The 27696-nt window shown below is 56.4% G+C and overlaps 7 protein-coding genes across 7 annotated transcripts; 5 read left to right on the plus strand and 2 right to left on the minus strand.

Moving 5' to 3' along the window:
- The first annotated feature begins 44 nt into the window (after positions 1–44).
- On the plus strand, positions 45–2550 carry MYCTH_2302072 (uncharacterized protein). Its single transcript, XM_003661977.1, has 3 exons — positions 45–291; positions 359–526; positions 604–2550. Exons 1-3 carry the CDS (start codon positions 180–182, stop codon positions 2541–2543), a joined length of 2220 nt encoding a protein of 739 aa, XP_003662025.1. The 5' UTR covers positions 45–179; the 3' UTR covers positions 2544–2550.
- A 3592-nt stretch (positions 2551–6142) lies between these two features.
- Positions 6143–7565, plus strand: MYCTH_2302074 (uncharacterized protein). The gene is made up of 2 exons (XM_003661978.1): positions 6143–6440; positions 6509–7565. The coding sequence occupies exons 1-2, from the start codon at positions 6233–6235 to the stop codon at positions 7075–7077; spliced, it is 777 nt and encodes a 258-aa protein (XP_003662026.1). The 5' UTR covers positions 6143–6232; the 3' UTR covers positions 7078–7565.
- Positions 7566–9174: 1609 nt separating this feature from the next.
- Positions 9175–9990, plus strand: MYCTH_2058349 (uncharacterized protein; the record flags this gene model as incomplete). Its single annotated transcript, XM_003661979.1, has 1 exon — positions 9175–9990. One exon carries the CDS (start codon positions 9175–9177, stop codon positions 9988–9990), a length of 816 nt encoding a protein of 271 aa, XP_003662027.1.
- A 176-nt stretch (positions 9991–10166) lies between these two features.
- Positions 10167–12113, minus strand: MYCTH_2302076 (uncharacterized protein). The gene is made up of 4 exons (XM_003661980.1): positions 11909–12113; positions 11645–11831; positions 11353–11401; positions 10167–11293 (listed from the first exon to the last, which is right to left on the minus strand). Exons 1-4 carry the CDS (start codon positions 11936–11938, stop codon positions 10333–10335), a joined length of 1227 nt encoding a protein of 408 aa, XP_003662028.1. The 5' UTR covers positions 11939–12113; the 3' UTR covers positions 10167–10332.
- Positions 12114–12225: 112 nt separating this feature from the next.
- On the plus strand, positions 12226–13498 carry MYCTH_2091001 (uncharacterized protein). The gene is made up of 2 exons (XM_003661981.1): positions 12226–13149; positions 13217–13498. Exons 1-2 carry the CDS (start codon positions 12267–12269, stop codon positions 13306–13308), a joined length of 975 nt encoding a protein of 324 aa, XP_003662029.1. The 5' UTR covers positions 12226–12266; the 3' UTR covers positions 13309–13498.
- A 4887-nt stretch (positions 13499–18385) lies between these two features.
- On the plus strand, positions 18386–19848 carry MYCTH_2302083 (uncharacterized protein). The gene is made up of 2 exons (XM_003661982.1): positions 18386–19296; positions 19375–19848. The coding sequence occupies exons 1-2, from the start codon at positions 18480–18482 to the stop codon at positions 19704–19706; spliced, it is 1149 nt and encodes a 382-aa protein (XP_003662030.1). The 5' UTR covers positions 18386–18479; the 3' UTR covers positions 19707–19848.
- Positions 19849–26202: 6354 nt separating this feature from the next.
- Positions 26203–27508, minus strand: MYCTH_2302089 (uncharacterized protein). The gene is made up of 5 exons (XM_003661983.1): positions 27171–27508; positions 27044–27096; positions 26885–26958; positions 26485–26819; positions 26203–26420 (listed from the first exon to the last, which is right to left on the minus strand). The coding sequence occupies exons 1-5, from the start codon at positions 27220–27222 to the stop codon at positions 26410–26412; spliced, it is 525 nt and encodes a 174-aa protein (XP_003662031.1). The 5' UTR covers positions 27223–27508; the 3' UTR covers positions 26203–26409.
- Positions 27509–27696: the final 188 nt, after the last annotated feature.

A 27696-nucleotide genomic window follows, 5' to 3' on the forward strand; every position in this document is an offset into this window, starting at 1 on the left:
GGCCACCTAAACACGGGAAGTCGTCCTTCAAACCGGCGAACCACGTCAGGCGCGACACCTCAACGTCACAACGCAGTCGGCGACGCCAGCCAGGTTGATGCCAACCATACGCGAGAATTGGGTTCATCATTGATTCACGGTAGACGCTCCGCATACGAGGCGGGGAGAAGGAACAAGCAATGGCCGAAAGGACCAGCTCAGACGCTCCCGGGGCTGGCACGCCCGCGCCGTCGTCACCAACAGCACCCAGCACGGTCAACAAGTTCCAAAACGCCATCTCACAATGGAGGAGTGCGTCGTGATTACCTATCTATCATATTTTGTATCTTCCGCAGAGATCTAACGCTCACCTACCTAGGCCTTGACTTCACGACCCTCGTCTCGAACCTCGACAACACGGCATCCGAGATTGTGGCCTTTCAGCGAGACTCGACTGTGCAGAGGAAGGACTTGGCGCAGAAGACCAAGGACTTCAGGAAACTAGACGATGCCAGCAAGCTCTCTGAGATCAAAGGCTTACTCAAGGGTATGTCCCGATGCTGCTCTGCTTGCTGGAGGACACATTTAGATGTCTGCATCGTTCCGAGACTGACCGAACAATAGCCTACCAGACCTTTATCGACCTCCTGACAACGCACTCCAAGTCGGTCAGCTCGGCCTTCCTGCAGACTTACACCTCGCTCTCCGAGGCGCCGGATCCATACCCGTTACTCGAGGCCTCGGTGGATTCGATGCTCGTCTCGGAGGACACGCTACCGAAACTTACTCGGGAGAATCAACATCTGCAGGACACCGTCTCGCGCTTGACGGCCCAGCTGGAAGATACAGAATCACGACTACAGGCAGAACGCGATACGAGGCAGAAGCTGGAAGAGACCCTCGAGAGCCGGGTGAAGGAGGTGGAGGAGTCGTGGACCGCCGTGGTAGAGGAGAAGAAGGACAACTGGGAGGCCAAGGAGAAGGCTTTGGAGGAAAAGATCGAGAATCAGGAACGTCTGCTTAACGAGCTAAAGGCCAGCTACGAGGTCAACCAACGGCTAGGGAAATCCGACAACGCCGAGGAGGGCCGGGGCCAGGTGACGAGCGCTGAGCTGGAGATGGTGCAGTCGGACCTGGAGCGGACGAGCGCTCGCCTTGCCGAGGTTGAAGCTCGGAACGAGCAACTGCGTCTGGATTTGGCACAGGCCAAGTCACAGCTACCGACTCAAGCCGCGGCGAACCTGGAAGACGAGCCTGCCTACATGCGGATAAGGTCCGAGAACTCTTCGCTCATCCGGAAGCTGGACGCGGCAAGGGTGGAACGAGAGAGTCTGAAGAGGGACTTGGACGCCAAGCTTCGGGGACTCGAGAGAGAGGTCGGGCTGCTCAAAGAAGAGAGGGACGGCCTCAAGGCCAAGGTGCAGAAGTGGAGCGACTACGACGACGTGAAACAGGAACTCGAGGTCCTCAAGAGCATCGAATTCTCGACCGGCGACGATGACGAAACGCGAGACGTCCCCGAGGACGTCCACGGCTCCGCAGCCACGGGCAAGGGGGACACACTGGAGCAGCTGCTCTTGGCCCGGAACAAGAAGCTGAGCGAGGAGCTCACCATCCTGCGCGTGTCGCACCAAGACCTGCAGAGCAGGCTGCAGAACCTTCAGGAGGAGCTCTCCCGGACCAACGCGGAGCTCGAAAGGTCGCAGAACCTCAACGAGAAGCTCGAGAACGAGCTCTCGAGCGTCCAGGCAGAGACGGCCAACGTCTTCTCCTCGGGCGCCTCGGTAGCAGGCACCTACGTCAGCCGCTACGCGCCCTCGGCCGCACCGGGCCGCAAGGCGGGGCGGACATCTCCCACCTCGTCCATCATCAGCGGCTTCAACCCGCGCGACTCGGACGAGCGAGGGCCCCTGGGCGGCGGGTCGGGCATCCTACCCATGATCACGGCCCAGCGCGACCGGTTCAAGAAGCGCAACGCGCAGCTCGAGCAGGAGCTCTCCGAGACGCACCGCACCGTCTCCCAGCTGCGGCAGGAGATCGCCGCGCTCCAGCGCGACAACCTCAACCTCTACGAAAAGACCCGCTACGTGTCCACCTACAACCGCGGCGCCGCGGCGACGACCTCGTCCTCGTCCGCCTACGCCGTCAACCCCAACCCCTCGAGCGTCTCCATCGTCTCCTCCTCCCCCTCCCCCGCCACCGGTTCCGGAGGAGGGGGCGGCGGCTCTTCGGCGTCCCTGGACCGGTACCGCAAGGCGTACGAGTCCAACCTGTCGCCGTTTGCGCAGTTCCGCGGCCGCGAGTCGGCCCGCGCATACAAGCGCATGAGCCTGCCCGAGCGCCTCGTCTACTCGGTCACGCGCATGGTGCTGGCCTCGCGCACGAGCCGCAACCTGTTTGCCCTCTACTGCCTCGCCCTGCACCTGCTCGTCTTCTTCTCCCTCTTTTGGACGGGCACCGGCGATGCCGACCGGCTGGCGCTGGTCGGTACCACCGTCGGCGCCCCCGGCACGGGACCCGCGGCGGCTATGGCCAAGCATGCCCCGCCGTTGGATGGCGTTTGAGTGGGAGTTTTTTTTTTTTTTTTTTTTTTTTTTTTGGAAAGGCATTCTGCCCCTTCTATCCCCATCCTCTCTGGAGGGGGGTGTGAAGATCCTTAATGTGTACATACATAGTGTAACTTGGATGTTGTATGCTTGTGTACGGAATACTTTGTACATACGTTACGGATATGAGTGGCTGGTTCCCGGGCCCGCTTTAAGCCCTTGTTTTGTCCTGCATGCATTGTCCGTAAACAAGGCGTGCTCGAAGGGACGCGGCCAGCCGTCTAGACGTCTGGGCTGGCGGCTGCGGAGATGATGAGGCTGGGGGAATGGGCTCGGTCGCGTGCGTTCCGTGTGTCCTCCTGTGTCCCTCCATCATGGGAACCTCTTCCCGAGCGGACAACGGATGGATTGGCCCACGTCAGCTCCTCACTGCCGTCTAGTGTACGGTGTGGATTGGGCAGCATCTCCCGAGACCGGGACACCACATCTCCCTCCTTCCCTTACCAGCAGTGTTTTTTGTTTTTTTTCCTCCTTCTTTCTTGCCTTTTTTGTTCTTTTGAAAAGTAGAGCCATGATTTGCGGCTCTCCTAGGTCCCTCGAATTCCTCGGCAAAAACTGCCGGCTAGATTGGCGAAGACTACTTGCCGCCATGGCCTGATGAGTGCGACTGCTAGAGGACAGGGGGCGGAGATGGGCAAATCTAGCAGGGACGGGACGAGACGAACTCGACGCACCACCCGAGCCTGGATGGGGTGCTATTCCAGACCGGGTAGCAGTATGGCGAGAATCAAGGGTGAGGAGGGGGAGAAGGGAGAGGGGTCCCGGCAGGCCTCCGGCGCGAGACAGAACCCTACTGAGGCGTATTTTTAATGCAGGGGCCTCTGGAGGAAGGAATAGACCAGATTGGCATCGACGGGGTAACTGATGGACATCATTGAGGGGCTGGCGGCCGGGGAGATGGGGGGAAGTAGTCCGCATGTTGCAGACCGGGGATCAGAGACGCGGAATTAGCGAGGGGTCACGCTGGGACAGATGGGAGAGAGGAACGGGCTCGCTCGGAAGAGACGGCGTGACCTGGGCACCCTGGACATATTACCGACGGTCACGACGGGGGAGCCCGTGCTGTCCGACAGAACACTGCCGATGCGAGTTTGCCGCTGCTCTACGGAGTAATAGCGCTAGTCACCGGGTTGGTTAGCTCTTCCTGGAAGGTAACGAAGCCGCAACGAGAGTAGCACTGACTGACGAGATGCTGGGGACACCTCTGAATGTCTCCGCCTCTGGCTGACGGCCACAAGGACAGAGCGAGCGGTGCATGACGAACAGGCGCCGCCCTCGAGGGCCGAAACAGACACGAGCTTTGAGGGCGAGAGCAGGCGGGGCATCTCTGACGATTTCCGTTCCGACTACTCGCCCGTCTTTTTTTTTAATTTAAATTTAAATTTATTTTTATTTTTACTTTGGCTTGCGAGCGTGATACACCAGCCTTTTTCGTACGCTGATGTCGGCGTAAACGGGTCCACGTCGTCTTCTTGGGGAAGGAGAAGCCGAAACAGCGGAAGCCCGCCGCTGTAGGCGCCCGCAAGAGATGGATGGGTTGAACCCGGTATCAGATGCAAGAGCGGGAAGCCTAGGTACGAAATTATTCAGGCGGACACCAGGCCGCCGTGGACGGCCAGCGTCTATTTTTCGGACCTTAGCAGGCTCGCTAATGGGTAGAGTTGCCACATGGGAGACGTCTCGAGACGGCTCGGACGGGAAGAGAAGAGCTGGGTCGAAGGTGGCATGTGGGCCGCCAAGCGGCCAAGCTTTTTCGTTGTCCGCGGCTAGTTAGTGGACTACACTACTCGTACACGTGTTAGCGATCGCCTGTGGAGTTCGATGGCGACAAGTATAACGTACAAAGCTGTAGAGCTGAACAAGCAGCTGCTTGTCGAATGTTTGGTTAGGAAACTCTAAAAAATGGTACAGTACGAGTTAGGTTACTTTCAATGTAAGAGGTTCTTCGCAAGATTCGCCTGGACGATGGCGGTACCGCTGGAGGTGGTCGCTTGTTGAAGGAAACTTTGGCCATGACGGTAGAGGCAGTATTGGCGTGCTGTGCTTCCACCTAGTGCCTAAGCTGTACTATAAGATATCCTGAATGGGAGCTGCAGAAAGCGATCGTGGATCGGGTGGGATGGATCTAGAATGCCGCCATAATCTGGCTTGGCGGCGAGGGAAGGTGTGTGGTGTTCGGAGGAATCAATTAATTCGGATCCCTGACGTCCCAGCTGCAACGTCGGGCGGCGGACATTGACGGCAGCAAAACGATCTACTGTGCATTTTAACTGGTAGGGACGTACTTTATTGTATGTAGTATGGAAGGTTCAGAGGCCAGCCGGCGGTTAGAACTGTGGGTCGTAGCTTTGCTTGAGCGCGGCAAACAAAATGGGCAAAAATAACACAGCCAATCATAATGGAAAAGTAATTGGATTAAATACCTTTTTACCGCGGAGAAAATTAGCCCAATTTCCTGCCGTGGCTTTCTGAAAGAAAGCTTCCAGAAAGCCAAGCTTCATAATTTCACGCCCACTCTTAACATGTTGAGCACCACTCATATGCATTCATTCTACTTATGTTTGAAGATGAGGAAAGAAAGGGCAGAAGAAATCCAGAGTAGTCGACGATTCGACCTCAAAATCGGTGGCCGATGTCGGGATTTTCCGTCTAGGGTCCCGCTGTCGAGTCGAATTGTGTACTATACGGAGGAGTATGGGCATGCGTCCATCTATCTGAACTTCGAGCTCGAGCACAAGGCCAAAAAAATTCCAAAAAAATTTGGCAAACAGAAGAAGAGCTCATTTCTCCGACACCTGCATATCTATACTAGCTACGAGTCTGGCAATCGATGCACCCGGCCACTCCCATCAAGGACATGTCTTGGGCCCAGCCCTGCTGGACAATGTGAAAATGTTCAAATTTCAAGGAAGTTTCCATTGAAGCCATTGGCGCATCGTCCCGCCGGTTCAGACAACCCCTCACCGCAGAGGGGTGCGTTGATGAGACCCGCGGAATAATACTATGTAGAGCGATGTCGTGCAACGGCGCTTGCGGCGGGGCTCTGAAAGACAGGGGTTGGCCAACCCCCTCCAATGAGCCCACCCAGCCAGTGAGATCGCGGCATCCGCAGACAGGTACAGAGTACGTGCCTCTTCCCACCGCCCTTGTCGCTCCTTGGGCGGCTGCCCGCCGGACTAGTGTAGCGAACGTCTGCATTCGCGACCGGCGGAGAGAGCAGGGGCCGACGGGGCGAGAGCTATTCGTGTTGTGGCCATTGGGGCGGCTGGATGCGCCTTACCCCGGCGCTGCCATGTCTGTATTCTTTTGTTTCTGTTCAACTATAATAGCCAGCCAAGTTCCCATCATGGCCACCGACTTCACGATGCGCAGACTCTCTCCCCCCAGGTATATCTTTCCTCCCTCTCACATCATCTGGGCCAATCTCTCTGATCTTTGGCAGATCGGCCTTCCGCTTCCATCTTAATCTTGGTTTCTCTTTGGTTTCTCTCTTCTATACCAGGAATTGCTGGGTTTCCTTTTTCGGTCCGGGTGACACCAATATACGAATATCAATACGAAAATCAATACCCCTTCAAGAGCCACGAAACAAGCCATCGCCATCTCCTTGCCGATTATCACTATCAAGACAAAAGAGTTGCGGCACGATGCTCCCCTCATTACTCTTCGCGTCGGCGCTGGTCGCCTCCACCCGGGCTGCCCCCGCATATCCCAAGTTCGACGCAGCCTCTAGCGCCCCGGACGACATCCGTGCCCTCTCCGACTACTTCAACCTCCTAGCCTCCAAGGTTCACGACAGTCGGATACTGGACGTCGCACCGGTCTGCGATCTCTCCCAAGTCCCACAGCCAGCAGGTAAGCAGGCCAAACCCCTGCCCCGTTCCCCCCCCCCCCCCGGGCGGCCCCGCTAACCACGCACACAGGTGCCGCCGACCTCCCGTCGCCGTCAGCCGGCCTCAGCCTGCGCCACATCGCGATCGGGCGGGGCACGCAGAACTACACGTGCGACGGCGCCACGCCGGACGCGGCGCCGCAGGCGGCTGGCGCCGTGGCGATGCTCTTCAACGCCTCGTGCCTGGTGGCGACCAGCGCGGACCTGGCGGCGGCCCTGACGCGGGCGGCGCTGCGGTTCGACGTGGCGCAGAGCCGGGCGGCCGGCGAGCGCCTGGTGCCGTCGGACCTGCCGCTGAGCGGGCTGCACTTCTTCGCCGACGCCACCACGGCGCTCTTCAAGCTCGACGTGTCGCCGGCCGTGCAGCTGGGCGAGCTGCCGTGCGGCAAGAACGCGAGCGTGCCCGCCCCGCCCGCCGACGCCGCCGCCTCCAGGGGCCTGCAGGGCGAGCCGCCGGTGCCCTGGCTCAAGCTCACCGCCAAGCCCGGCGCCACCGGCGGCCTGCAGGAGGTCTTCCGCTTCCAGACCGTCGGCGGCAGCCCGCCCGCCACCTGTCGCGGCATGCCGGAGGAGTTCCAGGTCGACTACGCTGCACAGTGAGTTCCCCCCTCCCCTCCCCTTGCTGTTCGCAGTTGTCGTAAATGAAGAAGAGGGTTTTAACGGATATGGGAATAGATACTGGTTCTATGCCAAGTAAAAACGTCGCTAGGGAGACTGGAAGACAAAGAAAAAAATAAAGATAAGGCTCGGGAGGCTGTACATACATATCATCATTTTTTTTAACGGAAGACATAGTCATTGATGCATGGGTGCGGGCGTTCCGGTGCTGGGATATTACTCGGGGTACGGGGTACTCAATGTTTTATCTTTAACTAGAATCTAGCGCTTCTGTTCGGGTTAAGCGAGTCTGCCTGGGGCAATGAAGCAGCCGGAGGGGTCGCAGGTTCAACCTCGGGTTGGAGAAACTGTTGCGCACTTGCTGCGTCTTGCACATATTAGTGTAGTCGATACAACAGAAAGTACATACAAATCTGGATCTCAACCGTCCTGGGCCATGGGAAGTGTAGACTAATTAATTAGCACCTTACGGATTAGCCAGGGGCTCCTCTCCACTTTAGGGGTTGTTTTGGCGTCTGTTTGGCTGGCTGTAACTTGAAAGCGCGGCTCCCGACGTTCTTGTCTTGGTTCGATATCCAAGAGCGGAAGGGGAACCAGGGTTGATGAGGGTTAAGGTATAACTAACATTACTGTGTACGCCAATTCGAATTAGCCTATCACGTGGGGCGAGTCTCTGGGGTTTTCTCAGCCTAACAAACACTTGAAAACAAGACAACACCGACGAGTTTCACACTGAGCATAACCAGTACACGAGCAAAACACGGGATTCAATCCGGCATTAATTGCGCAGATTACCAAGTCAACTACCTGGCTGACCCGGACAGGAAGGAGACGTAGGCTATTCCCCGTTTCTTTCTCCTTCACGATATGGGAAGAGGACAGCCCGCAATCTCGCCCCTCCTCTTGTCCCGCTTCTGTTCTTCGTGCCGATTTTCGTCCGCGCAGATTTGGGTTGCTCTAGCAAGATTCCCTGACCTTCTTTATGTGCAAGAAATATTCCCTCGGCAACGACGCTGGGCGCACAGTATATGTACACACCAACCAGTCACTCAAGCAGTCAGAAACAGAAGGCTGGGATTGAGGATACCGCCATCGTACTCTCAACCACCAGAACGGCACCCGAATTGGACGCCCCAGGACTGTGTCTGTCCCTGTCTTCCCTCGCTGGTCACTAATCGAAGACCGGTCTCTGCGCCACCTGACCAGGGGTGGATGTGGATGTCGTCCACAACTGGCCTGTCTGATCCTGATCAGGAGTCAACTCCGCTCTTTCCCCGACGGAACTCATCTCTCTCGACTTTGGCGAAGATGGACCAGAACCAACCGTGGAATTGGTTTCAGCAGGGCTGGGTCGGTGACGGACCACCAATACCTTGTGGCCATTCTCCATTTGGCATGCAGTATCACCTGCCTTTCAATTTCGATCCCAGTTGGATCCAGCCGATAACCCAGCACTCATCCCCTCGGACAAGCCAGTCCCGCCAGCAACATGATGGTAGAGATAGGGATTATGGTCGGTCCGACCGGACAGGCTCTCAGCGAGAATTCTTCCGGGCGAGTCGATCGCGTCAGCATACCGACGGCAGAGGCCAGGACTATTCGCCGTTCGGTCGCACAGGCTCCCAGCGCCCTCCCGCCCGCCAGCAGAATCATGCTCGGAACGAGCGTGCTGCAGACCTTTATCGGCCACCGTCCCGGTTCTCTGATACCCAGCGCAACCAACAACAGGAGCGGCAGCACGAGGGCGGAGCTTGGGCCGACCGAGGGTATCGCTCACGCGGAGGGCGCCAATGGGGCAGGCGATCTTCCTCGCCTGAGGCCCCCCAGCCGCGGCGGGCTCCTGCTCCGTCATGGGGAACCGCGGGCAACCCACCTCCGTCTTTCCCCATGGACAACCACCCGGCCGTGGGCCCGTTCAGCTCGACTAGGCCTCTCTGGCAGAGCAGCGCAAGGGCTGACACGACCTCACACTCGGCCCAACCGAGCCGTCACCCCCCCGACCTCGACAAGACCGGCGGTGATGCCGTCCGGAACACCAACAACACCAGCAAGGTCGGCAATAAGAACGCCCCCGCGCGCATGGCCGCGCGGGCGGCCAACACCAACACCAACACCAACAGCGACCGCCGAGGCAACGCCCGGCCGTCTGGCCCTGTCAGCCCCGCCCCCATCACGGCGCCCTCGGCCGCCTCGGGCGGCGTCCCGGAGCCGACGGCCGAGTACCTCGAGCGCGCGTCGCAGGAGGCCCGCCGGCTGCCGGCGCCCAAGCCGACGCTGGTCGTGATCGACCTGAACGGGACGCTCCTCTACCGGCCGCACAGGCGCAACCCGTCGCGGTTCGTCGAGCGCCCGCTGGCGCGCGCCTTCCTCGAGCGCTGCATCGACAAGTACCACGTCGTCATCTGGTCGTCGGCGCGCCCGGAGAACGTCCGGCGCATGTGCGCGCAGCTGCTCTCGCCCGACTACCTCGCCCGCGTCGTCGCCGTCTGGGGCCGCGACCGGTTCGGCCTGACCGAGCACGACTACAACCAGCGCACCCAGTGCTACAAGCGGCTGACCCGGCTCTGGGAGGACCCCGTCGTCGCCGCGTCCCACCCGCGCGCCGCCGAGGGCGCCACCTGGAGCCAGGCCGACACGGTCCTGATCGACGACAGCGCCGAGAAGGCGCGCAGCGAGCCGCACAATGCCGTGACCCTGCCCGAGTTCGCCGGCGACCTCGACGAGAACCCGAGGGTGCTGCCGCTGGTCGAGCAGTACCTCGATGCGTTGACAATGCAGCTGGACGTCAGCACGTACATCAAGGCCAATCCGTTCACCATGACGACAAGCATCCAGGGCGAGCCCGTGGCTCTCGTCAAGGGGGGAGAGAAGTCGGGGCAACCGCCTCCTTCCTAGGGTTCGTTTAATCAATTTATTCTAGGACACACAACAAGCGCTGTATGCATCTTAGTCTGGTGTTCTCGGAATAGTTTTTCCAAGACGCTTCTCGATATCACGAGGCAGGCGTTGTCATGGGTTATTTCATTGAGCAACAAGCCCGCAGACGCGGTAGCTAGTGTCTATTTCATCGAGTCATTTCCGTACTCGCGTTGACTACTGGTGATATCAAAAATCACAACAAACCACCAGCGGACCCAGATCCCACTTGATTCCCAGTCCATTCCCGTTCATCAGTCATGTCCCATGGTCTAGCACACTGCTACGACCGGCCTGTCATGCGTTCGGCTTATTCTGAATTTATTTGAAGACCTTGCCGGCGGCGTGGGGGTACTCCTTGCCGTCGACAACGATCGGCTTGTCCCACGACCACTCCCGCTCAACGTACTCACGGTCCTCGGGGTTGGAGGGGTCGAGCTTGATGAACTCGTAGCTCTCGTAGTCGGGAGCCACATCGAAGACGGGCTTGTACTCCTGGCCGCGGATGACGAAGGCACCCTGGATGATGGAGTCGTTGTTGGTGCCGTACACCGAGGCGCAGCCGAAGACATACTTGCGGGAAGCCTCGAGACGGGTGTTGAAGCCGCCGATGAGGTTGTTCGACATGAACGTCAAGGTGAGCTCATCGTTGTACTTGTACTTGCACTTCCAGATCGAGTACTCCTCGAAGTTGACGTTCTCCCAGAACCACTTCAGGGCGACGGGGGTGTCGTTGTTCGAGTAATAACGCTTCCACTCGTCAAGAGCGAAGGTAGGCTTGGGCAGGGCCTCAAGAGGATGCTTGGGCTTGGGGGCCGGCTGCTCCTGCTCCTCAGCCTCGGGCTTGGGCTCGGCAGCCGGCTTAGGAGCGGGCTTGGGCTGCTCAGCCTTCTTGGGAGGGACATTGGTCAACTTGGGGGTATCGAGAAGTGCGAATGGAGGAACGACAGCCGAGTAGATGGGCTGGTTGTAGACAGTCTCGTACCAGCGCGAGACGTTGGGGTTCTTCTGGCGCCACTCCTTGTCGAAGAAGTACTCGAAGCCACGCGAGATAAGGCCGGCGCCGAAGATATCAGCAAGGGTGATGCGCTCGCCAACGAGGTAGGTGTTGTCGCGGAGGTGAGCCTCAACGACTGCAACGACCTCGGCAACAGCCTTCGAGGCATCGTCCACAGCCTTCTTGTTGTAGGGGTCGCGGCCGAGGAGAGGACGGAACCAGCTGCCGAGCTTGGGCAGCACCTCGCTGTTGAAGAACGACATCCACCTCAGGATGGAGGCATAGCTACCAGTGGTATTAGCGGCGCGATCCGGGGAGGATACGGTCAGATATCGTAAACTTACTCCTGCTTGGTCTTGCCCAGGAGGGTGGTCTTCTCGTTCTGCGAGGTGACTTATGATACTGTCAGCTTGGTGACCGGGTAACGTACAGGCAATGGGAATCCAAGCAGGTGAAAAGGACAGTCAGAAGTTAGAACTATGTCAACAACGTTGTGTTCAGATAGGGATAACTGTTATTGGAGATGTCTCGGTCATCATTGTCACGGGCGGGCCACCTCAACTAAGGTTGCCATCGCGGGAAAGCGGGGCAAGGACGGTACCCCAAAGCAGAGCGGAGCAAATATGCCACACATACCGTAGACAGCGATGGCAATGCACTCGGTGAGAACGAAACCATCGGCGCCGACGAAAGTCGGGACCTTGTGAAGGGGGTTGGCCTTCAGGAAGTCCGCGCTCGGGTTCTTGGTGTCGACCTCGACCTCCTCAAGCTCGAGGTTGTTGGCCTTCGCGACGGCGCGGATGGCCGTAGAGCGGGGGTTGCCCTGCGTAACGCGCAGCGAGGTCAGCAACGGCGCCCAAAAAAGGAAGACAAATGCTCCTAGTTCATTGTTCAACATACCGAGTAAGTGTAGAGCTTTCCGAACGCCATCTTTGCGCGCGATTTGGCAGGGAGCTGATGGTCGAGGGGCGGAGGGGAGTCGAGTCGGGCAAAAAGAAAGCACTTCTCGAGAGAAAAGTCAATCACACAAAATTTATGTGGCGGGGTAGTTGAGGTGGGGTCAAGCTTGACCTGTTTTGAGTGGTTGACGGCAGGAAGTGCGGACGGACCATAATCTGGCTCGAGCTTGCACGGCATCTGGAAAAATTGCTGCGCAATTGTTCCGCTCAAGGGTCGCAGCCAGAATGCTCCCGTCCCCTGGCTCCGATGATTCTCCTGGCGCGCGAACCGCGATCATGACGGTGGATGCCCACGCGGAATGATGGCATCTTCTTCGCGACAGGGACTCACCTCCGCTCTCCGGGGCGCCTCTAAGGCCCTCAATTGCGGGCAACGGCAATCGCTCGAGCAACAATTCCGGTCCCTGCGGCTAGGCTCATCGATCGTCTCGGGAAGAAGGCACTTGTCGACCGAGTCGGGTGCCGGCGAGCAGCAGGGGCTCACTATCACCGCCGCCAGCGAGATTCGGATCAAAGACCTGGCCAAGAAGTACAAAATCGCTCAACATGCCCGCGCAGTGCCCGTGTCGCCATCCTACTTCTCACGCACACCCACATTCAACGACCGCTACCTCACTCTTGAAAAGCTGGCCAAGGCATATGCCAACCTTCCTGTGGTTCCGGCCGCCGATGCCGAGCGCGTTGCATGGAAGACGCTGGCAGATCTGAGGCAGTCGTTCGGCGAGCCGGTCAAGGCGACCGAATACGTCAAGTGTCTCGCCATCGTCAAGAGGCTACATCAGATTCACCCCGACCTCAAACCAGAAGCGGTAACGGCCGCTCTCCAGGACTTCAAGCGCGACGTGCAGGGCTTTCACAACGTGCCCACCCCCATACCCATCGACAGATTCGGGCGAGCCCTTGGTGTCGGCAAGAGAAAGTCCTCGACCGCCAGGGCGTTTGTGGTCGAAGGGAACGGGCAGATTTTAGTCAACGGCAAGACGCTAGCAGAATATTTTGGTCGGGTTCACGACCGGGAGAGCGCCGTCTGGGCGCTGTATGCGGCGGACCGGATCGACAAGTACAACGTGTGGGCGCGGGTTGAAGGAGGCGGCACCACAGGACAGGCAGAAGCGCTCACACTGGCCATTGCGAAAGCCCTGCTGGCTCACGAGCCCGCCCTGAAGCCCGCATTGAGGAGAGGTGAGTGGCAAATCAATTTGGACAGGCATTGCAGCCTTGTGGGCTTCGCTAACCTATTTGTTTCCAGCCGGCTGTGTCACCCGCGACCCGAGAAGAGTGGAGAGGAAGAAGCATGGCCGTGTCAAGGCAAGGAAGCGTCCTACATGGGTCAAGAGATGATTGTTGGTTGGATGTGCCATTGTGCGCTTTGGTTTGGCATGGACAAGCGGAGCCTTCTCTCGGCAATGAGGCTCGCGTCTATGTCGGTCCCCTGGAAGCGATTTTCTGTAACAATCTGTACCACGGTTGACTGTACAATACTACAAGGCATGGAGCTTTCCAGATCGGCGTCTGCGGCTGAGCTGTGCCGAACTCGGCAGTCTTCTCGAAGTTGGATCTGAGTGGATGAATCGGAGCGGCATGGCCGAAACGGTCTCAGGTGTAGCGGGCAGTTGAAACGGATGTGAGGGCAAGCTGTCAGGACTACGGGAGTACGGCCCGCATAATCCTGGCCCGGTATATCCTGCGCGGCGGGACGAGACAGATCACGCATTCGACCCGGTAATGGTTGGCGAGTCGTAGTCCCAAGACCTGGACCGGCGTCGGCAGCAACAGAACACGGCGGTTGAGTTCTATACACCACCCGTCCATCACACTGCCGGGACAGCCTGCAGGGAACAGCACCGACATTGTACCGCCCCGAATATGCCGAGAGGCGCGTCATGCAAACAGGGTGCGCATGCACGCTGCATCTCCTGGAAGCCCTGCCCACGAGCTTCCCACTCAGGGTACCAAGTATCAGACTTTCGTTCAAAGCCCAGCGCCTATAACCTCAGCCAGTACCACCTTCTGTGAAACGTCAGCCAGCCTGGGTAAAAGGAGAGTGCTCTCGAGGACACAGACAAGGAGATTCGGCGTATCGAGAACGGACTATGTTTCCGAGTGCTTCCGGCCACTAACACGATGGGACCTCACAATGCAAAGGCCCATCGGTTCCCAGAGAGGTCCCGGCTGCCTTGTAGCCACATCCCCAGATGTTGCTTGCTGTCGTTTACTGCACCGCCGCTCGCTCTTCACGGCCGAAAGAAGTCGCAGTCCCTGAAAAAGGCATATGTACTGTGCCTAGGTAGTAATGTAGATCCGGTACCTTACGTTCGGAATACAATACAACCGGTACAAGTAGGTGCGCACCCGAACCGGTAAGACAGTCACACATTTTGCAGGGCGCGGACGGGAGTGTGCAGCTGCGGCTCAATCCTTCTGTGTGTTTTGTCGTGCAGTCCAAGACCGCCCTGTCCTAGCAGGTCCGCGCGCACCGCCACGCCCAAGCGGCCGGCACGACCGTGCTGCCCTTTCTCCGGGCGACGGCTCCGACGGAGCTTTTGGCAAGCAAACACTCAGACCCTCTAGACCCTCTAGACCATGCTAACCTGCAGTCCAAGCAGCCAGCCGAATGAACGAGACGTAAGCCGATGGCAAGCGCATGTTGAGGTCATCCCTAGATGGTAAGCGGGCGGGTTTCGATGCGGAATGCACAGTACTTGTAGTAAGTACTGTACATTCCAGGCTCGCCCAGTTTAACGTGATCTCTGTTCGGGACGCAGGCGGATGGAGGGTCGGATAGCTATTAGTAGAAAATGGTCAAGTGGCATAGCTATCCGCACCGTACCAGTGAATGGAGGGCGATGATGGCTGATGCCCAACGTCCAACCTACCCCACGCTCACTGCCGGCTAATTTCATCCTCATGCCCTCGGCAAGTTGTTCCAGAAACTGCGTTCAGTTGCTCTCTGATTTGTGGGCATCGGGGCTCATTGAAACCGGGTCTTGATCCTGGTCGTGGCGAGCCCACTTGGTGCACGGACGGCGATCGACGTGCAGCATTGGACGTCTTCGACGATGCGCCTCCACGCGTCAACTACCCTGGCTGACCCCCTGGCTCGAGCTTGGCAGACTCAACCTCTCAACGACCGGGATCCGGGATGTTGAGACGGCCCTCCTTCATCGAACCAAGACGTGTCGACCAAAGCGCCGCGGCGCTTTGTACCTGCAGTGTACATCCGTACTCGTTCCTTGCGTCGGCGGTCAATCAAGCAAACAAAGGTCGGTCTCCCCTGCCCGCACCGAAGCCGTCCATGAAACACTCTCCAGCAACCCTTTCCCATGGGTGACTGGCGAGTCATTTGCAACTCATGCTCTCCAGTCTGAAACAAAGGCATCAATCCTTCCATGTCAGCATTGGGTAGTTAGCCTTGAGGAGCAGCTAACGAGAAGGAAAGTAATGATTTGGACCGAAAGAGCTGCACCTACCTGCCGTTGATCACCCGACCCACTTCCCAGCAAACCGTTCCCGTCTTCGAGCGCTCTGCCACCAACGAACCAGCAGGCATGGCGAATGGAGACGTCAGAATGCAGTACGAATCCTTGGAAAGTGCAACAACCATGGCTTAATAATAAAAAAAAACCTCCACGAGATGCGTAAGCTACCTTAGGAACAGCAATCGACATGAGGAAGCCCAGGTTCGCCCGCGCGCTCCAGCTCCCTTCCGGACCCCAGGTTCGCTGGGGCCCAAGGTTAGTTAAGTACCTTTCCGTACCTCGAGCCGGCCAATGTTGCATGGAGATGGTGCGCAGAGCTCTGGTCTGTGTGCAAGGTTTGAACGACGTTCGAGCCCACCATGACGGGCAAACAGAGGATTCGAAACAGGAAAAAGTACCACTTCGCCCACGCGTTGCTTCTCGCCAATGCGCGTTCAAAACGATATCCGGCATGTCAAAAACCCGGAAGCCGACGGGATAACTTACTCGTACTGTGAGTAGGCGCTCTCCGTCGGTCAATCTGGGGTTTTTGAGACTCGTCTAGGTACCTGCCCAAAGTACCTCCTACCTTAGGTTATTTTTGCTCCTTCTGAGTTTATAGCAGTCACTTCCTGGGGAGGGTGGCGCATTATGCGCCATGTGCTCCTTCCTCGCTTGTGGACTCGAGCTCTCCAATCCGTTCAAGGCAGAAGAAGCACTAGCTCGCCGCGTGCACCTTTGATTGCTTTGAGGTGGATGGAAGTCTCGGCGAAGCCCGGCCATTGGCGCCTTACCCTTGTCTCCATTCAACCTTTTTGCTCTCAGTCACACATCATTCTCTCGCGCCACGAGACCGGAGCGTCGCCCGATCGGGCGGGCCTGCAACCAACCGCACATTCATGGCCGAACACATGGGGGGGGGGAAATCGAGACACGTCCAGTGTTTTCCAAGGCAACACTGCGGAGAAGAGCGGCCAAGCCACTGAAGCTTTAGGCATGCTGAAAGTCACAACGCCGTAATCCGGAAGATACCGCCACGCTCTCCCGGCTTGATTGCTCGGTTTTGATTGATCCGTGGGGCTCGACGCGGCCCAGGCCAGAGTACCGCACAGAGAAACGTTCGGGACAGAGACAAGCTACCCGGGCCGTTTACGGAAGTGTCTCACGACAGCTCTTCCTTTCTTCCCCCTCCCTTCAAAGGCCTTGTTCGCATGCCGTCAGCTCCCATGGCCATCGCTGTTCATTCCTCTCATTCGCCGTTCTTTCGGTTTCTGTCCTCCAAGGCAAAGGTGCGGAGCCCAGAAGGTGTCTGAGGAGCGAAAGCTTGCTTTCCAGCAGCGTGCATGTACATGATGTGTGTGCATCCATGTACATACACGTGCGGCGGGAAGTCTATACACGGCATCTCAGCCTCTCGTGCCAGATTATCTAGATCGCCAAACGCTCCCCGATCTTGACACAGGCGCGCCGCAGACACACATCAACAATTCTGCAGGCCTGCCGGCCGCAGATCCACCCGCCCCTCGCGTCAGTCAGCGATCCGGTCCTGTGGGCGCATGGCGTCGCCCTTGTGTGGGGAGGGGGGCGTCGCCGTAGATCTCTCGACCCTGCTTGCGTTCAACGCACCCCTAGGGCCACACAACTCCCATGTCTGAGCCAAGCAGCAGCCACACTTGGTCAGGTACATGCACGTAACTCCGACAACTAAATGCTCGGTCCTGTGGAGTAGTACCCAATCTTCCTCCGGCATCGACCCTAAAGACTAATTGGAGGATACCGTTTCCCATTGGTAGTCTTCATGTACACTACCGGCCGCTGGCGGGCTGCATCCATCTTCTCCCACGATCGTCAACTTGCGTTCGTCCTGCACTGGCATTTCAGCCATTGTCCAGGATAGCTGGCCAACAAGCGCATCTCGTCTGGGGGCTCAGAGCCCTCAAGCCGTTGGCAGCCCTTCGCTAACCTGGAGCCTTACGCTATCGTGCGCACGAGACCACCTGGTTGTGGACGGAGTTGTCATCGAGATCCGCATCCCGTTGGTGACCTGGGAGCGAGGGCTTTTACTCTGCACCAACTCGCCAAAGATCTTGGGGTATAAGTGAGCAAACCGGTGCCCGGCCCGCTCTCAAGACGGCGGTCCCCTGTCTTCGACATTTCCGTCGCCCCAAAAACTCTTCCATTGCGCAGCCCCGAGCAGACAAACGCCACAAGCATCTTTACTGCCCGATTTCGTATAGGGATTTGGGCGCGCCGGCAAAGTGTTTGGTTATGCGCCGGCGTGTAGACCGAATCATATCTGCCACCTCTTCTCCTGGTCTTCCGAGCTTCCTGAAGCCTCTACATACCGGTCGGACAGGGCAGCAGATTTGTTTGAGCACAAAGGCCTTCCGGCTGCTTTGGGCTCTGGCTATAGGATCGCCGCTAGCCTGTCTCGGTGTTGCTGCTGAGCGAGTCGTTCATCTTGGCCTCCGCACACAACCCTAATCGAACGACCGCGATCAAGTTCCCTCTAGATCTTGGTTGGCTTTCGTCATCCCCACTTTTGAGTCCCAAGGCCAGATCTCCTAGCAGGCGGGATCCTTGCGAAAGCGACTTTCGAAGCTCGGAAGACCCCGTTTGTCACTTCTGCGCCAGTCATCGACGTTGGAGAAAAAGCACGCACGAGGCGACAACGAACGCTGGAAGACGAACAGCGACGCTGCAGCGCGACCACTCCTGCAGAAACCGCGTGCATTTTTCCCCGTTAACACGCCCGACGTGTGTGCTGGAGGTTCTGTGTCGGAACGTTTGGCCTCTGCGCAGCGCCGGCTGCCTTTTCGCCTCCAACAGTTCGGTGCGGTCCGGGCGGCCCAAGCATCGCCGCATTCCGATAACTGCTCAACCCGCCGGGCCTGTCCGCGAAATCATCGACGACGCAAGCCTTTCAGGAGGTGTCCGTTCCCTTCTTAGATTGCCAACGGCTCCGAGGTTCTCGCGTCGCAGTTCTGCTCCATACCAGGTGGACTGGGCGTCTCCGGTTGCAGGGCGGTCATTTCTTTCGAAACCTGAGGGGGGATGGACGACAACAGAGGCCAGAGGAGGCAGATTGAACCGCCCATCTACTCCGCTTCTGGTGGCTCACGGCATCACCCATCGCTGCACGAGCAGCCACAGCAGCAAAGGCGGCCCTTCCCGGGCGCTCAGGGGGAGAGGTTTAGGCCAGCGCCCATCAACACATCACCATCGGGTGCGGCGCGGGGGATAGGCGGTTCAACTGGGTACAGCGGGTACTATCAGGATGCGTCGGGTACAAGCTTTCCGGCGACGGCGATGCCCCAAGGAGCGATGGGTTACCATCACTCCAACGCCGAATACGGGCAGCCGGACTCGCGGCAGACCCAGAGCTTCGGCGGCACGTACCCCCCGGCAATGATGTACCACGTACAGCAAACGGGAGGGCCACAGAGCGCCGCCGTGTACGATGCGAGTCAACAGTTTTCATCCCGGCAGCCTGCAGGCTTGCCGATGATGGCGACCGATGTCGCGGGTCCTTACTTCTCAAGCGAGCCAACCACCGCGGCTGCCACGTCCAACCTGCAGGGCCAGTCGGGCTCTTCCAGTGCACCTCAAGTATATCAGCAGTCGGGAATGCACGGCTATTCGACCGGAGGCATGGGCGCCATCGGAGGGATGGCTGCGCAAACGACTCCCGCCACTGACGTGAGAATGGAGGAAGAGTACCCCGCTGGCACCGGCCTCGACGACGCTTACCTCAGCTACCAAACGGCGCTCAAGGAAATCTTCCAAAACATTCGGAACGGCGTGCTTGCGACTGCCAGCGAGTCGCTCCTTAACATATCCGATTGGCTGCTTTCGCATGTTGTGGAGTTGGGTAAGTTTGCAGCAAGGCATTGCCTCCACAAGCAGGTTGGAGTATCTTACTAACACGACCCTTTGTCTCATGTTTCAGGCCTCACTTCCGACGATCAGAGTCTGCATAGCGGGCGGATCAAATTGTGGAACGATTTCAATCACGCCTGGCTGGCCATGTTTCAGCGACAGAAAGAGATGATGGAATCCGGGCAGCAAATACAGCGCCCACAGAGCCTCATCTCACGAGAAGGACTCCAGAAGATGGGCAAGGATCTGGTCAGGCTCTGTGACAGCGTGGAAAGGCACGGCCTGGTTGATTACCAGTACGGGGTATGGGAAGAACAGATTATCGACAGTAGGTTCCTCTGCCATGGTTATCGCCATACCGCGTGGCGTCTTGTTGCTAACGAATGTTGTGACAGTACTTGAGGAGTGTTTGGACCTCTACGAGGCTTCTAACGCACCGGGCGGCCCCAGCGAGGGGAGCCCCTCCAATCGTCGTCGCTGAGACGCAATATATATCACGGAATTATGCTGACCGACCGGCCTCTTGCCTTGGCTGGCTTTTTCGTAGCGGGACGAGGACACCATTGACGGCCACCCGCTTGTGTCTTGTCCATTACCGTTATACTTTGTTTTATTTTGCCTTCCCCCCCCCCCCCTTTTTTTTTTCTTCATTCTTTTTCCTTCTTCCCTCCTCGACCATTCTTCGCTACGTCTCGAACCAACTTGCCCCAGCAAGGACCTGGAAGGCTCGGATGTTTGGGGAATTACAGAGGTTTCGCTCATGCGGCCCCTTTCCTTTCTGCATGGGGCTTCCCCTACTCTGGACTCGAGTGGATGGCAAAGGGGGATTGGAAGGTTTAACGGCGTCCCGGGCGGAAAGGGGCAGCAGGGTTTTCGGGCAACTGCCCCGCCCTAGACGGCGAAAAGGGGATTCCATTTTCCTGGTTCTGGCGTTTTCGGTGTACCAGCTTGTTTTTTTCACTCGAAAAGGAAGGGGAAAGCAAGGGATGTGCTGAACATACGCTGAAATGTCACCACTCCCGTGTAGGGCCCTCATTCCACGGTGAGGAGAGGAAGATCGGCATGAGGCCAGAGGACATATCCGATTGGCGACTGCCAGAGAGCCCAGCGGGGCTGTGGACATGAGAGAGACGAGCATGACCGGACCACGTTGTTCATGAAGAGGTAGGCATGGGGTCACAAAGACTGGTTATAGGATGGCTACACGGCACGGGTTGGATTCGGAAAAGCAAAGGGACAACAAGAAAAATTGGCTGGCCTGACTGTTTCGCTTCACGGATGCGCTTGTACAGTACCATTTCATGTACTTGTACATAGTCCTTTTTCTCTCTCCCATAGACTGTAAGGTAACTCGCCGGTTTTCCGGCAGTGTGCTCACGCACACACAGGTTGCCAGTAGGGAGGCACAGAGAGGCAAAATACATACTTACTCCGTATCTAATGCAAGGATCTGTGAGGAGGCGGAGGTGAGTCGGGGGTCACAGAATCGAGGGTCGTACAGGAGCGGGATGCAATGCAGGTCGCGGCAGTACCCGATTCCTGCACTTACTGTAGGTAGGGTACTTACCTGATGTACTGTAGGTATGGAATACATACACTACAGTCCAAAGCTCGTACACTACTATACGATAATACTACACACGGTGTATACGTACATACAATTCCAGGTTGGATCCCAACGGCTGAAAAAGACCCTGGCCTGGCTGAATGCCATTGTGTTCTTCTGGAATAAATAAGTGTCGATTGGACACTCCAAAAAGGCAATGAATACGGCGGAAGCGGCTCTTGATGGGGGTCGGTGGCCACCGGCAAGACATCGGCAGCTGAAAGGAAAAAAGAGAAGAAACGGGAAGCAGAGGCAAAATTGGCTGTTCCGGGGGCGCACTCGGCGTTATCTCCGCCAGCTGATGAATCCGCGCAAGTGTCGCGACTGTATGTCCACCACTCTACAACTTCGGCATCGAGGTCGGCCGATGTCAGATGCCGAATGCAGGTGCAATTTTTTTTATTTTTTTCTTTTGTCTGGCTGGGCCTCTCGATTTACCAAGTGTGGCCGGCCAATCAGGAGCTACAAGACCGCCAAGTCGACCTCGCTAAACTGCAAACCACTCTATTGGGAGCCAATGAGGCCGCAAGTTTACCCTTGTGTTCTTTTTCTTTCCGTGTTGTTCCCCTTGTTCACCCGGCGTTACCATCGTAGTGTAGCACACCACCAACTTTTCAAAAAGTACTCGGCTTGGTAATACGCGTGGGTTGCCTCGCAACCTCGAGTACACCAAGTAGTGCACATACAGGGTAGTGCAACCGAGGCATGCGCTCGTCTCGAGCAGTACTGGTACTCTGTGCTATGCATGTATGTGAGGTCACACAGAGAGAATATGGGAAAGAAACGTTGGTCGTATCTCCGCTTCTAAGACATGCTACGTTCATGGTATGTAACCTATTATAAGGAATGCACACTACTTATTAGTACATGGTTGCGCGGGCTGCGCGGGCTCCGCGATCTCGCCGTTCACCGGTCGCACTACATCCACTCCTCCTACACTACCAAGTATACTACTCTACTATACGCTAGAACTCCCCTCTCCTCTTCCCTCCGGCTCACCTTAGATAAGAATCAGATGCGGCGCGAACGAACGTAAGGTCGCCGTCATCTTGATGTGCGGGACCTTCCCGGTTTGGGAACCCTTGCGTGGAGGATCGAGCGTGACCAACCATGTGCTGCGAGACACAGCCAGGTGCCGTGGTCTGCTCGACGCGGCAGTTCTGTGTCGTGCATGATATACGGAATACATCGGTGTGCGTATTTGTGTAGTTGCTTGTAATCCGTATGTACTCTGTAGGTGCAATGTAACGCGCAGATCGTCTCTTCTCTCGGCCGTGTGGTGGGGAATGACAGCGTGTCACGACCGAGAAGACCCTGTGCCGCCTCCGTACCTACTAGTAAGGTATCTCCGTGTGCGGTGGGATTACACGTTTCCGGGACGCAACAAGGCAAGAAGGCCGGGGGGGACACAAAGGCCAAGGGCTGGGATTTTTTGCGGTGTCACCCTCGGTCGGGCCTGCCACGGAGCGAGATCAGAACGCCTGGGGAGGGAAGTAACTACCGTACTTGGGGCGAATATCCGGCGTATTCTGAAGAGAACATTAACCCGAGCCTTTCGCGTCTCGAACTCGCAACTACCTATGTACAGTACAATGCACTTACATACCAAAGTTGGAGTCTACTGCCATCCTGGTAGAGTGTACATACATGGAGTTCGCTAACGATCGCCAAGCCCCCATGGCGCAGCAGCGCGCGGTGGGATATGCGATCCATTGGTGCTGACCTGGGCGGAGAGGATGAACTTTGGTCTCTTTAATGTAACTACTCCCTGCGCAAGTGCACTACGAAGTAACTACTTGTACATACACCAAAAGAGAGCAAAACGGCAGGGAGGGCCGGCGCCGTGGAGCATGCGTCCCCACTCCTCCTTTCCCCGATTCGCGATACGCGCTCTCCAATCAAACGGTGCGTCCTTCTGACCTTGCTACCAATATACATACATAGTACTTACCTTACGCACAAGTGTTGTACATACAGTACGGTACGAACACGCCCCGATCGCATTGTCACGCGGTTGCGGCTGAAGGCCGTCATGTCACACACGCCAACCCCGGCACACGAACCCCGGCACACGCACCCTGCTCTGCTGGGCTGAGTCTTCGGGTCAGGCGGGAGCTCGGGGCTGAGAGATGAGATGGGCCGCGAAATGGATTCGCCGATCGGGCTTTTCCACGTGTGGTGATGAATACTACGCTAGCTGCGTTGTCTGGAGGGTTCCTGGCGTCTCGTGCATTTCCGTGCCTTCTTTTTCTTTCGGTTTCTCGATGCGGCTTGTTCCATGCACCTCGTACCATCCAAGCACCTTAACCCAATTACTTGCACGCATTACTTATTAGTACTTATGTATATGCTAGTCTAGACTTGGAGCCCTCACCGATCAAGAAGCGCCTTCCCCTCTTCCCCCCCGGTAGATTGGGCACCGGTAAGGTAGTAAGTAGCCGGTTCGAGGCACTTGCAGCTTGACCGAGTCCCCTTCGTGCGTGTTCAGAGACGGAAAGGGCAGGAGCACTCCGCTCTTCACCGCTGGTCTTCTGACCATCGACCGCTCCTGCCCGCTTGCGAGAGACCCGGGCACCTCTGTCCTACCGACTCTTTCTTTAATTGATGGAAGTTGGTTGGTAAAATCAAGATAGTTCAATATTGCGATGTCTAGAGTATTCGTGGGTTCCTGTAAGCTGGCCCTGCAGCCAGGTATAAGAAGAGGGTGGCGCACAGGCCACCCAGAGAGGGCTCCACCCCACAAAGCCAGGACCCACAAAGACTTATCTAATCTAACCTTACATGCAAGACGCGTCCGTAGACACGTACTGCATCATTAATACAAAAAAAAAACGAGTCCCTGCTCTCCCTCATTCAATCGCAATGCCAAACCACCGAGTGTGGTGATGACCAGGGTGTCGGCATCAACCTCTTGGATTCGATCTGATTGCCGTGTTTCATGTGATCATAGACAGCAGAGAGGGGCTGGAAATTTGCAGCAGATGTGTAGCAGCATAAAGCGCCCTAGTTGCTAGGGATAGGGATGGCGACCTCGTTCGTGAATCGACCTGGCGAAGATGCTTAAGCTCACTTGAAAACCGGAGATTTGGTAATGACTTAGAACCACTCCTGGGAATGTAGTTACGTCTCGGCTTCGAGACGTAGGCAGTTATCTGCGGAGCTCAAGGAAAAAACCATCAATCGCGTTCATTGAGGATCAGTGTAATTCGCTTTCGCTGTGTTGATAATAAATCCTGCCATTGGTGGCAAGAGAGGAATACCTGGGAGGGATACACCACATACCGTGGCCTCCTGCTGTTGCATCCCCAGCTCTACGGCGGCAAAAAAGTGATCAAAGTCGAAGGCGACACACATCCCGCAAGGTCCGCGCTTTCTTTTTTGTTTCCTACAATGCTATCCCTTCCTTTCTTTGTTTTCAGTTCTCCCAGAACGAAGCTGAGGCGAGACTTCGTTTCTATACACTATGATTGTATGTACATGAGCTAGGACATTTTGCCATGGCCCTAAGTATTTGTTACATCTCTCTTCCTCAGCCTATCTCCCTTTCTTTTCTTTCATATTCTTCTGTTTTGGCTGTGGAACTGAGTAGGAAAAGTTGGCACTATGATCACCCCGTCCATGACCAGTTCATGAGGATGTCGTAGCCAAGTCCCATCAGCATCGTTCCAGACTAGACCTTGGGTGATGGAAGAAGGTTGTAGTAAAATCAAGATAGTTCAAAAGTGCGATGTCTCTTCTTCTGTTTGATCCTGTATACTGGCTCTGGTATAAGTAGAGGATGGGAACAAAGAACCCACCGTTTGCCAGGATCTACAGGGCTTATCTCACCTAACCTTATATGATGGACGCGTCCGTAGACAACGGACTGCATCATTGGGCTTGTCTCAACCCCTGAGCGAGTTTCCCTCCGTCAACGACAATAGGAAGAACTGGTGAAGATGTCCTGGTCCGAGACTCAATACAGAAACTCAAGGGAGAGATATCGAGCGAGGAAATGACCACTCAGTCTCGGTAGAGGCAGAAAATGGATGTACTATCTATAATGGAAAACAAATATCATTGACATTGTGGGCGAAAGGAAGGGACAGCCACAAATCTGCTCAGCCGGTGACATAAGTCCGATCCACGAGAACGGAAAAAATATATTGAAATGGTCGTGAGACTCTGGATAAACATGAAACTCGAGGGAGATTTGGGCGTTTCCAAATGAACGGCTAAGGAGGGAGGGGGTGGGGGAACAAAAAGGAGTTGGTTCGACTTTGTAGGACGACGATCAGAACCTACTCAGGGCTCTCAATTGACTCTAGATAGGGTGTATAGGAAGGCGAGCTCCTTGTTAAAGTGCTATAGAGCATTTAAACTAGCGTGTTAACCATAACATTCATCGGCATAAACTACCAAGAGTATCCCAAGACCTAATAAGACGGCATGCTCTCGACTGAAAACAGCAAACTTCGTGCACTACCATGCCACACATGTCACGACCACCTTCACACTGTCCCATACATTCAGGTCTGTGAGTCAGCTCGGTCGATACGGCCAGCGTCTGGTTGCGCCCCGTTCGAGATTGTTGCCGATGGCTGAGCACCGTGCGGAGGGGGAAAGCAAATGCTTGCGGGACCATGGAACGGACTTCTCGAAGCGCATTATGCTCAAGGTGAACCAGAGCTCTCAGGGCCATAATATGGATGAGAGACGAGCACAGGCAGCGGCAAGCCAAAGTCCCAAAATATTTAGGTATTGTCATCGAACCAACCCCCGTTGACTCGTAGTAGCTGCTGCAGCGGTCGTTGCGAAGGCAATCAAGAGAGAATTGTTTGTATATCTGTGGTCATCTCATCGAGGGCAGAAAGCAGAGAAATGAAGGGGGAAGAAAAGACGAAGGCAAAGCAGCGAGCTCCCACAGCTCCCGTCTATATCCTCCTCCTCGTGCGGGTCCCCCTGTTGGAACTTGGCTCAAGTGTAACCACAAACATATCATTTGAAACCAACCAGGCCCTGGTAAGACTCAGGCACGGGTTAAGCGGCAGAAGAGAACTCGGATCCGTCAAAGTACTAGGCACGAACCGGCAAAAAAACAAATGATTGTATGGGCCAACATGGGCCCGCGCTCTGAGCAACATATTGACAGAAAGACAGGTAGTGCCCCAGTCTGCACGGCGAGCCTGTGAGGCGAATGGGACAGAACCAACTGAGCATGTTCCAGGCGATTTTGCACAACCAGAGAAAACTCGACCATAGAGGACATTGAGCGGATCACTCTATGCTAAATCAACCACGCGGGGTGAGTGAGGTTAGAAAAAGGTGGCACGAGGGAGCCGGGAGAGCTTGGGCAAAAAGAGCAGCCAGAAGACCGGTATCTTTTAAGTCGTTGAATACCCAGCTTCCGAGGCGTATCTCATTAGACGAGGTTCTATGGTTATTCTCCCGACATATACATCTTGACAACGTGAAAAAAGGGGAGTCATCATGCACGTATTCATCTCGTTGCTCATCGCCCTAGAATTGATCTTTGCCAGACAGTTAGCGACCCATGTCATGCAATAGAGACATGCTTCGAGAATTAGAACTCACCCAGAGTCATGCTCATGCTGACATCGGTCGCTTCCACCACGGCGGCAAACTCCTCGAAGCTAATCTTGCCGTCATTGTCCTTGTCCGCCTCCATGATGGTCTTATCGACAATCTGCTGCAGCTGCTGGTCCTTGAGGTTGTTGCCCACCATCATCTTGAGCACGATGAAGAGCTCCCCGTTGCTGATGTAGCCGTCGCGGTCGATATCGTACACCTTGAACGCGAACCGCAGCTTCTGCTCCTTGTTGCCCTTGCTGCTGAAGGCGCTCAGCCCGGACACAAACTCCTGGAAATCGACGTCTCCACCGCCGTCCTCGTCAAAGATGGCTATCATTCTGGGGAGGCCCATGTCAGCCCATGGCTCTGAGGGCACCGCAGTGCGTCACTGGAGATATGGTACCTCGTTGCCAGCGGGTTCGAGGATATTTGCGGCAGGCTGAGGAACTCTTCGCGCTCGATCGTGCCCGAGTTGTCCTGGGGCCGAAGTGTCAGCACCAAGTCGCCCTTCCCTGCCTCCCTATCCCTCACGAGAGCTCCCGGGGTTCAAATTATATCACACCTTATCCAGCTTCATGAACCTCTTCCGTAGTCTGTCAACCTCCTCCCTGTCGACTGCTCTTCCAGAAAACACAACCGGTCAGCCAAACCGAAGCGTCATGGCGACAGCATAACCAAGAGAATCGCACAGTTCGACCCTTGGACAATGTTGTCCAGCACCGCGCTCGTTGTGTTCCCCATCTTCTCGGCTCTTGTGCGTCAATCGATTCCGTGCTCCGGTTTCTAAGCTGGGCGTGTTGGACTCGTCGGGAAGCGGAGGTAAGTGCAAGCTTCGCAGGCGAAAGGCGTCTTGGGCGGATAATGTCAAATGCGGTGCTTGCAAGAGAAAAAAAAAACTGCACGTGGTTTCGCTTGGTCCTCTGACTATACTGTTCAGGTGTCGCCAAGAGTCGCGATACCAGAACGGCGACTTATTGGGCAAGGCTGCGGCGGAGGCGGTAGCGGAGGCGGGTTTTGGTGGTCTTGCGGTTGCAACCAACAGCGGGGTGTTGGGCGGGGAAAGGAATGGGTGTCGCACAGTGAAGGTCGCCACAGTTCTGGACCTCCACCAGCCAACGTTCTTCTCCCTCCATGTGGCTAGTGCACAAAAGGCCGATATGAGAACGCAGTTGTTGACGGGTTGCTGCACACAAGGTACTGACTTGGCGCTCCATG

The sequence above is a fragment of the Thermothelomyces thermophilus genome, chromosome 2 (assembly GCF_000226095.1).
Source record: "Thermothelomyces thermophilus ATCC 42464 chromosome 2, complete sequence".
Lineage (NCBI taxonomy): Eukaryota > Fungi > Ascomycota > Sordariomycetes > Sordariales > Chaetomiaceae > Thermothelomyces > Thermothelomyces thermophilus.

Coding starts and splice junctions, on each gene's coding strand:
- MYCTH_2302072 (XM_003661977.1), top strand. CDS start 180: ATGGCCGAAAGGACCAGCTCAGACGCTCCCGGGGCTGGCACGCCCGCG. Junction 292..358: donor CGCCATCTCACAATGGAGGA/GTGCGTCGTGAT, acceptor TCACCTACCTAG/GCCTTGACTTCACGACCCTC. Junction 527..603: donor GATCAAAGGCTTACTCAAGG/GTATGTCCCGAT, acceptor ACCGAACAATAG/CCTACCAGACCTTTATCGAC.
- MYCTH_2302076 (XM_003661980.1), bottom strand. CDS start 11,938: ATGGCGTTCGGAAAGCTCTACACTTACTCG. Junction 11,832..11,908: donor GAAAGCTCTACACTTACTCG/GTATGTTGAACA, acceptor CGCGTTACGCAG/GGCAACCCCCGCTCTACGGC. Junction 11,294..11,352: donor CTGGGCAAGACCAAGCAGGA/GTAAGTTTACGA, acceptor TACCACTGGTAG/CTATGCCTCCATCCTGAGGT.
- MYCTH_2091001 (XM_003661981.1), top strand. CDS start 12,267: ATGATGGCATCTTCTTCGCGACAGGGACTCACCTCCGCTCTCCGGGGC. Junction 13,150..13,216: donor GAAGCCCGCATTGAGGAGAG/GTGAGTGGCAAA, acceptor ATTTGTTTCCAG/CCGGCTGTGTCACCCGCGAC.
- MYCTH_2302083 (XM_003661982.1), top strand. CDS start 18,480: ATGGACGACAACAGAGGCCAGAGGAGGCAGATTGAACCGCCCATCTAC. Junction 19,297..19,374: donor TTCGCATGTTGTGGAGTTGG/GTAAGTTTGCAG, acceptor CTCATGTTTCAG/GCCTCACTTCCGACGATCAG.
- MYCTH_2302074 (XM_003661978.1), top strand. CDS start 6,233: ATGCTCCCCTCATTACTCTTCGCGTCGGCGCTGGTCGCCTCCACCCGG. Junction 6,441..6,508: donor CCAAGTCCCACAGCCAGCAG/GTAAGCAGGCCA, acceptor CCACGCACACAG/GTGCCGCCGACCTCCCGTCG.
- MYCTH_2302089 (XM_003661983.1), bottom strand. CDS start 27,222: ATGGGGAACACAACGAGCGCGGTGCTGGACAACATTGTCCAAGGGTCG. Junction 27,097..27,170: donor CATTGTCCAAGGGTCGAACT/GTGCGATTCTCT, acceptor CTGGAAGAGCAG/TCGACAGGGAGGAGGTTGAC. Junction 26,959..27,043: donor GGTTCATGAAGCTGGATAAG/GTGTGATATAAT, acceptor CTTCGGCCCCAG/GACAACTCGGGCACGATCGA.